Here is a 13,518-nt window from a genome sequence, read left to right on the forward strand (position 1 = left end):
TCCCCTCCTCCCGAGGAGCGACGCGGGCGGGCAGGACGTCCCGAGAAGGCCGGCCGCCCGCGGCCACGTCCCGGCCCGGCCCGGGCGCGCCGAGGAGCGGAGCCAGGGGCCGGCGCTCGCTCCGGCTCCCTCCCGGGCGCGCCGGAGCCGGGGGCGGCCGCTCTGGCTGCAGCCTCGAGGGCCTACGCCTCCCCCGGCCGAAGCTTCCCGCGGCGCTCGGCAACTTCATTCGGCTCCTGCCACCGGGAGCGAGCTCACCCATCAGGTAAGGAAGGCTGCCTGCTCCTGGGCTCCAGCTCGGGCGGGCGTGTTTCTGAAAGTTGATTTGAAATGCATCCAAGAGTGAGCAGGGCCAGCCGCGGCTCCTCCCCGAGGCGACTTCTTTGCTCCTGCAGACATTCCCGGCACCGGCCGACCGGCGGGAGGACCTCCCCGCGCGCCCAGCACGCCCGCTCCTGCGCGCCCCCAGCAGATGCCAGTGCCCTGAGTCTGGGAGCTGGCGGGACGCTCTCCGGGTCGCTTACTCTGCCCCTCCTCGGTCGGGGCAGGTGAGGGACGCAACGCGGCCGGTCTGGGCGCGGGCTATAGACCTCGTAGTTCCGCGTGCCTGGGCCGGGCCCCGCGAGGGAAAACACCCACTCTTTTTAATCTCCATCTTACCCCAGTAGTTGGGTTCCCGCAGAGGCGTCCCTAGGGCCCCCACTAGTATAGGTTGGGGCGGAGTCGGACTCGGGATGGGAAACCTGGGCTGGGGACCGGGTGGAGGGGGTTGGGGGGCAGGGGAAGGAGAAACGCAGTTGGGGGGCGGAGGCCTAAGTACTTAACGCGTTGACTTCGAGTGAAATCAGATCAGTCAGAGCAGTTCGCTGTGACTCGTTTCTCTCCTCCCACCCCACATTTCTCTTGGCTGGACTCTACCCTCCCAGCTCATTCTGGTCACCCTGGACACTCCCTCCGTCTTTTCCCAAGAGTGCGGCGGCTACGGGCGCCGCGTCCCAGAGGGCACAGACGCCTAAAGCGTCGTCTCCTCTCCTCTACAGGTCCTCCCGGCCCGGCCCGAACATGCTGGACGGCCTGAAGATGGAGGAGAACTTCCAAAGCGCCATTGAGACGTCGGCCTCCTTCTCCTCGCTGCTGGGTGAGTACTCAGGCCATGCGCCTGGGCGCACCGTCTTTCCGCCAGGCCCCAGCTCTGGAGCCCAGCTTGCTTGGACCCGGTCGGCAATAGGGGAGCTAGCGGCCCGCTTCATGCACTCAGTTGAGCCCACTCCCTGTCTAGCCGTCAGTCTCTGTGGGTCCTTCCTACCCTTAACCGACAAGCCACCCCAGGCCTCACGCATCGGGCACCGAACTCCCCAGAGCCGCGAGGGGCGGGCGAGATTGCTTGCAGGCGTTTGAATGGCAAATGATTAAAAATACCCAGGACTGGATTTTTAATCACAGAGCTGATCGACGTCTCATAAATGCCGCCGTCTTCTCTGAGGCTTAAGGACGAGCACACAAACCCCAGTCACGGAGCACCCAAGTTCGAGGCGGCATCTCGCCTCCACCAACTCCAGCCCCAATCTCAGCCTCAAGCACCGCGGAGAGGCTTTTCCGGGCCGGTGGGCAGCGCAGCGCGGGGATTAGCCCGCGCGGCAGGGCCTTTGCCTCGGCTTTAATTAACTGGAGCCGGATCTCGGGTCCGGCGTGTCGCCCTCCCTCCCGGGTCTCCCCAATCTCTTTGCAGCGACCACGGAGGAGCGGCGAACCCAGGGCTTCGACCCACACGCGGGTCTAACCGAGCTGAGGCCAGGGATTCCCACCCTCCACCCCGCACCCCGCCCTCGATGCTTTTCAAGTTTGGTGAATGGGTGTTTTAAAATTTTTTAGCGGGAGGGGTTTTCGTTTTGTCAGTTAAACCTCTTGCCTCTTTCCCTAACTCGGAACCGCTAGAGCGGGGTGGAGGCGGAGGATGAGGCTGTTCGGCTAGAGAAATCAGACTGAGGGAGGAATGCCCCCCTCAACTCCCCAGATGAAACGAAATCGCGTGCACCGCGTTCCCCTTTTTCAACCGCCCTTTCGGAAACTTACCGACTCCATACAGCCTCGGAAGATCCAGGGCGTCAGAGCTGGCCCAGACCTGGCGCAGGGCGCGCTCGAACTTCTTGCGTTCAGCGGGCGTCGCGGCTCGCCCGGTACTCCCTGCCCGGCCCACGTCCGCTCTCTGCGCCCGGCTCGTGGCCCTAGACGCCGAGACAGGGCAGAAAGAATAGGGAATATTTTAAAGATCTCGCTACTTCTAGACCTCCCTGCCTGAGCGCCAAGGGGACCGGCCCCGCTCCTGAGCCGGTGGCTGCGTCTCCTGAGGGGAAGGCGACCGAGTAGCAGGGAAACTGGGAAGGGTCAGGCCCTTTGGGACACCACGCGCAAAGGTATTGTTACCCGGGGGAATAGGCCTTCTTTAAATAGCTGTGAAACGTGCCGACATAGCGACAAAGGTGGCTGAGCATCCCACTACCCTCAAAAAAAAAAAAAGCCGCCCCCCCGCACCCGCAAACTAAAGGGACAAAAGTGACACAAGTGCAAGGGTTGGGACAGAGAAGAGTCCCTTTCGCGCTGAGTCGCTTTGGGTGCGTTTTCGCCCTCACGCGTGGCTGCTGAGCTCGCCTGATTCCCGGAATCCTGGCCGGACACTCCGCGGCGTCTCCGAATCCTGCTTCTTCCCTGTTTTTTTTTTTTCTTTCTTCCCTCCATTTTGATGCTTCTTAATTATGAAAAAAACCCATCTGTAATTTGCGCTCCAGCCAGCAGTTTGGGGTTCATTGGTTTGAACAATACTTAGTTTGCTTAGGGCGAGAACGGTATTTTTCTGCACGCACAGGACTTTTTAGGAAGCAAAGAAAATGTAAAGTTTTCCTTCAAAAAATAGAGCAGAATTGCGTTTTAGCAAAAGACAAAACCAAACCACAAAGTAGAAAATCCTTTTTACACACTCACAGTTTTAATAATAGACAATAGAGACAAGCATAGTGAGTGATTTAGTGATTATGTGATAAACCTGGGAGCACAAATTTATTTGCAGGCCGATTTTACAGGATGTGCGCACGTTTGCGCGCATACCAGGGTAGGTTTGATAATTAAAGGCCACTTATTATTGATTTCTGCCCCCTCCCCTGGTAGAACTGAAACCTTCCCACATAGTCCCTGTTTATTAGAAATGCCATTTGGTTTGATTTTGCTCTGCTCTCCAAATCTAAGCTTGGATGTTTTGCGGGGGGCTTCCCAGGGTGGGAGGACGCGGGGGTAAATCCGTGGGTGTGGAGTGATCCGTAGCTGGTCCGGGCCGGCTTTGGCCGGGATGCTGGGCCGGCTCGGCTCACGGGCGGACGTCTGTTGCTGCTGTAGGCAGAGCGGTGAGCCCCAAGTCTGTCTGCGAGGGCTGTCAACGGGTCATCTCGGACAGGTTTCTGCTGCGGCTCAACGACAGCTTCTGGCATGAGCAGTGCGTGCAGTGTACCTCCTGCAAAGAGCCCCTGGAGACCACCTGCTTCTACCGGGACAAGAAGCTCTACTGCAAGTATGACTACGAGAAGTAAGTGCCCGCGCCTCGGAGCGCGCCCCACACACTGGATCAGCGGGCGAGGGAGCCTTTCTCCTTCTTCACCCCCTCATATGCTTCTGGAAGGAGCAAGATGCGCCCAAGAGCCCACATACGCAGGTGCCCATTTACCCGCATCCTCCATGCTCCCCAGGGCGGCAGAGGGACTGCGCGGGTGCACGCAGCCACGGCCCAGGCCCCGCAGAAGCCCAAGGGATGGCTCCCGTTGTGGTCTGCTCGCCCAGTTTTCCCGACCTGGCCATTCCCCGAGGACACTCCTTTGTGGGTACTCCCACCCCATCAACGTTGTTTCTCCCCTCCCTGCTTCACGGGGGTGCCCTTGGGGGCGGCCAGTGGCCCACCTCTGCTCGCCGGCTCCCCCTCTACCTTACCCACCTGTCTGCGCCACCCACGCGCTTATGCGCAGAGCTGAGGTGGTCCTGATTCCATAGCTTGGGTCCCCTGTGCTCCTACCTCGCTTGGCTTTGTCCACTGGGGTCCCCAACAGATTGGGCTCGGAAACACCGCTGCTGCCCCTCTGAGCTCCGCGGCAGCGCACACCCCTTTTGCTTTTTCTCTCACTGTATTCTCCCCAGCCCCTTCCCCGTTGTCTGCAAAACCCTCGGGCCATAGGAGCAGTTAGGCCAGGTCCTCCATCCTCCGCCTCCTCCCTAATTCCCATGTGGGCATGCGTTTCTGCCACGCCGCAGGTTCAGTTCCCTCCCGTCAACGCGAACGTTCTGGTGTGTTTTGAGGAGACCTAGGAGACAGGTATTTAAGAAAGTGGATTTTTTCGATTCTAGATCTCCATAATGTCTAAAGCCTGGACGAGGCTGGGGAGTGGGAGTTTGAAGGACTTCCTGGTTCCGGCCAGGCAGGCCCGGAGTTGCTTAGTAGAGCTGAGCTGGGGGGTAGTCTGGGGTGGGGGTGGGGGTGGGGGGACTGCCTTTCCTGGTCAAAAGAGTTCAGCAACAGGGACACTGACTTCACTGAGCTGTGCGGGGTATTGAAGCAAAGAAAAGTGGCTGAAACGGAGGCCTCTGTTTTTGTACCCGAGGACTGGATAAGTGACGGAGTGCCCTCGGGGCATGGGCAGGAGAATTCTGCATTTGTCACTGGTGAATGAAAGGGACAGCACTATATGAGGATAATCGAGGGAGGGTTAGTGTTCCTGAAAAGCAGTTCCTATCATGTTATTAAAAACACACCATGAAAGGAGGTGTCCAGGAGAAGTCTCAATATAACAGAAAGCTCTGGGAGAGAACAGAAATATCTTCTTGTCTGATTTGCCTGGGCTCTGAGGTTTACTACAGACTGACAAAGCAATCAGATCCAGTGACCACACACACAAAAATTCTTTCTGCTGCTCAAACTCCCTTGCTATAGCAAGCTTGAATTTTACCCCCATGTGGATAGAGTACTGGGCATTTTCTTTTGTTTTGAAAAGATCATTTTACACTTTTCAGCACACAAAAAAATAGGTGTTTGATTTTGGATGCGTTGGGCAATACAGAAATATATAAAGAAGTGAAAATGCATCGCCATTACCCAAAGTGGTGATTACGGTTTCAATTTCTGAAAAAAGAAGATGTGGTTGTATCTGTTCTTGATTGTTCAGTGCTCTAGTGTCTGAGCGAAAAGTGCCGTTTTTAGGTAATTCAGCAGTTTCTGTGCACACAACTTCAAGTACCACCTTTGGATAAAGCTTCTGGTTGATTGCTCTTTTTTTTTTTCTTTTTTCTTTTTTTCCCCTGTTGCTTTTCGTCTGAAGGTTTTGGGATTGTGTAGTCCCAATCTTTATCTTTGTGCTTATAGATGACTGAAATGTCCACATCCTTCAGGCACAACACTGGCAAATTCAAAAGTATGGGAGCTTAGGAAAGGATTTGGGTGGTGAATTTCTATTGTTTGTGAAAAAAAAAAATCACGAATCAAAGAAGGCTTAAGGGTCAACACAGCTGTCTGGCCAGTCAAATCTTCTTTAAGGAAGTCAGGCTGTGTCAAGAGGAGAAGAAACAGTTGTTGTAAAGTACTTAACACAACAATGTCCCCTCCATTTCAGCCTCCCAGGTTTGGAGCGGTTTGGGCTTATTAGCCCACTAGGGTCAGTTCTCCCCGCACAAAGCTATTTCTGCAAAGGGAAAATTGCAGGGATCAACTTGCCAGCTGTTGGCCAGAACCAAGCAGATTTTACAGAGTAGTGTGAGCTACATTGTTTGGAGAGGTGTTGATGCTACAGTGAGGGTTTTTAATTTTGATTTTAACATATATTTTGGAAACACAGATGGCCAAAATGGAGTTGCTTGTCTCTTTAGTTCACTGTCAGCACTTGTCTGTGCCCAGAGCCTCCACTGTTTTTTTCTGATTAATTTTATTCCGTTTTTCTCTCCTCTGTCCCCCATCCCAATCCCGTTCTTCTTTAACCAAGCAGGGCTGTAATATATTTAATAATCTTAATGGCATTCATCTGCGTGGTAGTTGCTATAAGAGAAGAAAGCGTGGTTTGTTTGTTTGTTTGTTTTAAAATTAGGCTCAAGACAAATTCCTTTATTCAACAAGCTCTTTGAGCTCCTACAGGCAAGGCACTAGGCTAGGGGATAGGAGGATACTGAGAAAAAGTCTTGGAGCCTGCCTTCAAGAGGCTTATATTATAGCCTAGCACTTTTTTCCATCTATATTATCCTAACTATTGAATATTTCTTGAAAACCTCTACTGAGACTGCAGGACTAAGTATTGAATAGAAGCTGTCTGGAATGACCAGAAATTTATCCTCCAGGAGGATGCAATTCAATTTTAGATAATAGTCACGAAACAGTCACAGAGAGCACATTTCCTCTTTAACAAATACATTTGTAAACATAATTTTTGCTTGCTTTCTTCGGATCTTTTTAAAAATTTGAGACCCAGCCAAGGCAAGCGGAAAGGAAATTAAGATGGAAGTTAAAGTGATCGGACAATGGTGGTGGTGAATGATGGAACAGTTCATCGAAAATGAATATTCAGGCAGTGCCCTTGTCTCCAAAATTCATGGAGTTCAAATGCTGTTTTTACACATCAAAATAAAAGAACATATAGCTAATGTACAGTCTTCAGTGAAGTTCATAAACATAATATTAACCAAGTGGACTTATCCTATTTATGTTAGCCATTTGTATGTGCATTTCTGGCCATTGAGCACTGTTGCATTTGAATTATTAGCTGCCTATTTATGGTGTCAGGCAGCCAGTTAAAAAGTGAAAATTCTACTCTGTCAACTAGTTGTTACACCTTCTTGATGTCAAACACCATATTTGTCTAATTTTAAAGAACTGAATTGACAGTGGCATCTTAGGCGTACAGCCGTTCATTTGAAGACTTCAGGGTATTTTGTTAAATACTTGTCTCATACACTGTGACACTCTTAGGAATAATTTATCTCCTCAGCATCCAAAACAAATAAGCATTTAAGGCTGGAGTGCAGAAAACTGATTTATGAACGTCCAGAAATTAAGAACTGGAGGTGACCTTTATTGTTCGTGACGTGCCGTCAAAGAAAAATAACTAGTTCGGTGGGATGGTACACGCACAGAATTGATGAAGGGGCATCATGTCACATAAAACATCAGGATGCTGTAGGTGTGGGTGTTTAAACGTTGGACTCAGCTGTCTTCAGTGGTCCCGAAAGTTAGCAGACAGCGGAAGTATTTTCCAGCCTGGGGAACTTCTACTTACATAACTCTTGTTCCCTATTTAACTGAGTCCTCTAGGATCTGGTTAGTTTGGAGTTTTCCCTGAATTTGTTCCAAACAAATACTGTAGTTGGACTTACGTTGGAGAAAGAAGAGGCTGCTGAATAACAGGAATGTGGTAATACAATAGATAATTAAGCCTTCTGGAAGGGATCCCACATTTAAATCAAGTTTATATTGTTTCTTTCATGTGCCTGGCGGCTCTGTGTCAGGCGGGGCCCTCTCGCCTCACATATGAAGTTTATCATTACCCCTTAGATTGTTCTGGACATCCTAGGAGCAGTGTGGGATAGTACTGCTGTCATCAGGGCTGCTCTTATAACATCATAACTCCCCACATGTCAGCAAAGGGCAGGCCTTGGGAAACCTTCTCTCAGAGGGCCAGTCCATGTTTTCTCCCCTTTCTTTTGGAGCAGACCAGTTTTTCTGAAGGAAGGGACTCCAGTGAAGCAGAGTACATATCCCTCACTTAGAGCTTTCTCTGTATTTTTCTTTCGACCTGGTGATTGGCAGCCCCGAGGAGAGGATGGCTGAGGTAATGATTTCTTTTAGGATCAGTAATGAACTAATGCTGCATTTTATCAAGGTAGTGTAGGCTGTATGTGTAGGGAGGATGGTTAGTTTGGTTTTATTACTGTGACATTACTTGGAGATCAAAATTGGGCATCAGTTCCTCATAAAAGAAGCCCACAGATGAAATTACAGAGGCAGTTGTTAGATTTTTACTCTATCTTTTGTTGGCCTCACTCCTGGCATAATAAAAGTTAGGAATATAAAAATCAGACACAGCTAGGTAATGAATTGATGTCTGCATTAAATTGCAGGGGGGCTTAGCTTGGGATAAGCACTGTCCATGGGCTGTGGCTGTGTTTGTGCAGGCTGACTTATCTCTTTTTTTATTTAGAGGGTGATTGGAAACCCTCCTTGTTCAGAGGTGTTTTCTCTTTTTATATGTATTGGTCCGTAGGTAGGACTTTCTGAATCTCAGACTTAAAATGTTGAAATAAAATTAGAGAGCAGGAGTAGATATTAATAGTATTCTGGGGATTAGATATGAACATTGCCTTTCAGAGTAGACTTGTGGGATTCTTTTGATCCTTCACGTAAATGGAGCACATTAAAAAAGTTATTTATCCGATCCAGTTTTACATATTGTAGAGTTCTGGAATTTTGTCATCCACCTGGCTAAGGAGTTGCTTTTGCTGTTCAGATTTCAGTGACAAGAGCTTTTCTGATAGTTCATTGTTTGTCTTGCTTTTTAGTTTCATTTTTCTTATTTATAACTTTTGTGTGACCTAAAATACTGTTACTAATTTTTGAGAGCCCTCTTTATTGTTGTTTTTTAATTCTGGGAATGTTTTTTGGAATTAATGAGTAGGTACTGTTTCTCTAATGAGAACAGTTGCATTCATTAAATTATCAGCTAATTAATTTTTATGGTCAAAGAAATTATTTGGATCCTACTGTTCAGAAGTGAGAAAATAGACAAGGATTTAAAATACTCATTATATTGCTGGGAATTTATTAAAGCTTCTTAAATTGATATACAAAATGTCATTGTTGCTTTATATCAAGATCGAAGATTCAACCCGTATTGAATCACGTTAATTTGATCGTTAACTATAGTTGTACAATACTGGGAAATGAACTATGGGGGAAAAAGTGCGATCACATCCACTAAAGAAAGGTTTAAAAGTAATTTCCGCCTTAACTATGAAATCTTAGCTTTACTTTAATGCTTTGCAATTTTTTTTTATACCTTTCTAACATGGAAATTTAAATGCCCATATCTTCAGATGGGAGTTCTTGGTAAGCCACTTGCAGGGTGGGGTATGGAGGACTGGGGACTGTATGGGGTGGGCAGTGCCACCCCTCACCCCACCCTGCACAGAAGCAGAAAGGGTCCTATGTGGGAGAACCCTGTGCAGTTTCCAGCATGCCTGAGGCTTCCCCCTAGGAATGAATGCCCTGTATGTTTTTCTGAAAGTTTCTTAGCAGTGTGTAGATCAGCGTTGCCAGCAGCCTTTTCAGATTCAGTTTGGGGAAGTTGGTAATTTTAGGAACAAAATGTAGAAAAGGTTCTGGAGAAAAGAGGCCCTTTTCTCCTTTGCGCCTGTTTTCTGGAACCCACAGAAAAACTTGGTACGCCTCACGATGTACATTTTCTCCTTCGTCTCCTTGACTAGTGCGATGTGGGACAGTTTAGTCAATTTATGACAATTAGAATTAGTTATGTTATCATTGACCAATGTCAGCCGCAGCTTTGTGTCTCTTTGTCGTATATTAAATGAAACCCAGCCAACTGTCTTGCTGAAATGAAGCAAACACCTTCCAAATGTCAAATTGTTATTTTAGTCAAGCACAATTATCTGTCTCTATATTTTTAACCAAGATGAAATTAATAAAATTGCTGTGGCCCTGGCATTAATTAGCAGGAGGATTAGAGCTATATCAGCTAAAAAGGAGGTGTAAACACTATAATCTTGCTGCATGTTTGTTTTCACACTACTGAAAATAAATAAAATGAGACTTAGGTTGGGGATTAAGTTTCTTTGGGCATTAGACAGCAGATGCAATTGGAATGCAGCAGAAACAGTGAAGTATTAGTGAAGACATTATCAGAGGAATAAAACTGTGGCCCAACACTGGTTTCCTACCAATTTCTGGTAGACTTGGTCCCATTGCAAATAGCCCCATCTGGGCAGTTAAAAGAGGATTTTTAAAACCTACTTCCGTGCTGTACTTTTCAGTCGCGAACCAAGGCAACCAGATCATCTGTAGAGCTTGTCACCTGGCTGCCGTGCTCGGGTTCGCTAGAATTTAATGGAACCCTTGCCAGATCCCCCATTATTGCACCATAATGTCATAACAACTAAAAATACAAAATGGACTGTGCTTCTCTTAGTCCTTAGCTGAAGTCACATGAAAGAGTTTGGTCTCTTCTAGCCTTTCAAGATTCCAGTTGGGGGATCCTATTTTTGGATAACAGTAAATATGTCTGGCTTTTCAGACTCTCTAGGCCTCCAGTGGCTTTCTACCCTGATGGATTTGTATTTTATCATCATTACCCTATAATGGACAAACCCTGGTAGGTATCTGGCCACTGTGGATCGGACTGCCTTGTCTCATGGGCCAGTTAAACTCTTCATATTAAAAAAGATCTTTGACATCCAGCAGTGCTAGGAATGGGCCACATGCCATATCTGACTTCACATCTAGCCCCATCCCGTTCTGCCTCCCCCTCACTCCCCTATGTCCTGTAGAATTCTACTAACTTGACTCTTGCAAGCACATGATATTACTTAACACCGTCTCATCAACTGCCTCATTTCTCCCCCATGCCAAGTTTATGGACTGTTGGTCCTCTTTTAATTTTTCTCACTTGGAGGAAACAAATTCATCTTTTAGATACACAGCATAATGATCCACCCAGTTGTGGAGCAGAGCTCAGCTACAATACCTGGTGAGGGGCATTAAAACACTCAGGTTTGCATGATCCCATGATCACACTCTTTGGGTGACCAACTGGGGCCCCTGGACATCTTTCTGAGTGTGCCTGGCACCTTCATGGATGATGGGTTATGTTTTTCAGTGGGTCGGAGAAGTGCCTGAGTCTGATGTTGTCACCGGTAAACCGGGACGAGGAGTCGTTTGGTGAGAAGCCTGGCTAGCGCTCTGATAGTGTGTACTCACTCTCAACTTTTTTTTGCTGCTTCCTTGGGTGTCACACTTCTCCAACCTGGGAAGAACCATCCTTTATCTCTTGAGCAGCAGGGTCTGCTGCTGCAGTGAGAAGGGATCTCTGGAGCAGCCTCCTCTCCTAGTTCCATGGGGCCCCTTCAGTTACACGGTAGCCACTCCTTGACTCACAGTTCTCTTGCCTGCTCCCTGTCAAGCCTCAGGAACTTTTAAAAGGATTTTTCAAAACAAAACAAAACAAAACACCCCCTCCTGAACTCCAGATTAGCCTCTTAAGCTCATTAAAGTTCCTTTAAATACCAAAATGTTGGGCTCCTGGGGACTCTCCCCCCAAACCATATTTTCATTCTTAACATGTTGTCATCATTTGGTGTGCAGCAGATTAGGGCCAGCTCCCTCTGGGCCCATAAACAGTCCCCTCTCTCTCTGTAGGAGGGTCCAAATATGTCTTTGTGTGAGTACTCAACAGCCTAAACCTGAGTGGAAGCTGATGCCGCCTTGGCCTGGGGCCCCCAGCTCCAGGGTAGAGAAGGGGTTGATGTCACTGGGGACAGGGTGGGGCCCGGAAAAGGGAATGGGCAGGTGAGTGGACAAAGTGTGGCTCATACAGTTTTCAGGAGTTTGGTAGTCATTGAGCCCTCTCCCAGTCGCCGTGGAGACCCAGTGATGGGCGAGATTTAAAGGATGGTCCTTGCCCTAGAGAGGCAGCATGGCTTTGGGATCCCTTTTGACTAGGACCCAACAGAAACACTAGAGCCCAATTTCTGTTCAGCTGCCAGGCATTGCTGGTCATCATCATCCAGAGGTGGATTTTTACAGCTACACCTGCCTTTTGCCTGATGCTCTCTCTTTTATTGCAGCCTCTTTTCCAGAGGGCCTCCTTAATACATCCCACCCCGGTCTCTGTCGTTTCAGGCTTCCTTCCTTAAAGCTGGCTCTTGGGGAGAGCTTTCTGGTTTTGACAGTGGAACAAATCCTTTTTAACATAACCATCGAGAGTTTCCTCCCCTGCTGCTGGCTCCCCCTCCCCCCTTCTCCTCCTGTCCCTCCTCACATTGTAGCAGGGATTCCTGTTGCGCACGTATTCGCCAGTACCACGCGCAGTGACGGATACCGTCTTCACAGGGATAAGGGCTCAGCTCTTCAGAGACATAAGCCATGCCATGCTAGTGCCTCATGGGCGGTACCATGAAGTAGACACTGGAAATCCAAAGGGGAAGAACATCCCAGGAGACCCTTCCCTGCGTGTCTTTGGTGGGAGTGTTGCTTGGTCTCTGCAACTATCTTTCCCCTGGGGCTCTATGCACCTGGAAGCCCTGAGTTCAACCACAGCATGGGTTTTCCAACCCCATTTTCAGAATCTCAGCTCAGCCTTGCCTTCTTGCGTGTCTTATGCTCAGAACCTATCTTATGACCTTTTAATTTTCAAATTATGCTGTGTGCAGGCTAGAGCCTGCTCTCCGCTAGCTGTCAAAATGGAGAGGATGTTATGAAATAATTCACATTGGGATGTACTGTGATATTCTTCCAAAGATACTTTTTAACTGGAAGGGTGTTCAGTCAAATTATTTTCTTTGTGTTCTGTTATTGGTTGGGTTCTTCTATTTTAAAAGTCCACGTCCATAGATGGAAGGGGTTGGACAGGTGGATATGAATGGTTTGGGCACTCCACAGCTCTCTGCATTACTGGAAAAATAATATGAAACACATGTCCTACTGTCAAGAGATATCCAAGCCACAATTTCCTCATCTATACAAAGGAATAGAATAATAACAGCCTCATAGGGTTATTGTGAGGATTAAATAAGGTAATGAACTTGAAAAGCCTTTTGGTAAAATGTGGAGAACTATACAGGCTTGGGTATTATTATTGTTGGTTTTTTAATATGAGTAAAAGAATACATATTCTTAGAAGCTGTGTACAATAACACAGTCTAGTGGTTAAGAGCATAAACTCTGGAGCCAGAGTGTCTGGGACCAAATCCTTGCTCTGCTGCTCACTAGCTGTGTTACCTTGGGTGAAGGTCATGCTTTCTCTGTGCCTGTTTCCTCTCTCTAAAATGGGGATAAGAATAGTACCAACCTCAGAAACTTCCACTTATAACCTAAATAAGTACTAGGGATGTAATGCACAATATGATAAATATAATTAACAGAGCTGTATGTCATATATGAACATTATTAAGAGAGTAATCCTAAGAATCCTCGTCACAAGGAAAAATATTTTTTTCCTATTTATAAAAAGTTTGTGTCTATATGAAATGATGGATATTCATTAAACTTACTGTGGTAATCGTTTCGTGATGTATGTAAGTCAAGTCATTATGTTGTACACCTCAAACTTATGCAGTGCTATATGTTAATTATATCTCAATAAAACTAGAATAAAAAAATTGTACTAACCAACCTCATAGGATCATTTTGGGTTAATATTTTTAAAGCATGCAGATCAACGATTGACTCATAGAAAATGCCATCAAAGGATGTGTTGAAAAAGAATGTATCTTTTT

General features: G+C 47.7%; 1 protein-coding gene across 1 annotated transcript in view; it reads left to right on the plus strand.

The window, feature by feature from the left end:
* Positions 1-434: 434 nt before the first annotated feature.
* The window catches only part of LMX1A (LIM homeobox transcription factor 1 alpha), a 152,798-nt gene continuing 139,714 nt past the window's right edge, over positions 435-13,518 (plus strand). Inside the window, exons 1-3 of the mRNA XM_030848241.2 lie at positions 435-548; positions 1,041-1,138; positions 3,388-3,574. Coding sequence (XP_030704101.1) covers positions 1,063-1,138; positions 3,388-3,574 — 263 coding nt within the window. The 5' untranslated portion in view covers positions 435-548; positions 1,041-1,062. The remainder of the gene's footprint in view (positions 549-1,040; positions 1,139-3,387; positions 3,575-13,518) is intronic.

The sequence above is a fragment of the Globicephala melas genome, chromosome 1 (assembly GCF_963455315.2).
Source record: "Globicephala melas chromosome 1, mGloMel1.2, whole genome shotgun sequence".
Classification (NCBI taxonomy): Eukaryota; Metazoa; Chordata; class Mammalia; order Artiodactyla; family Delphinidae; genus Globicephala; species Globicephala melas.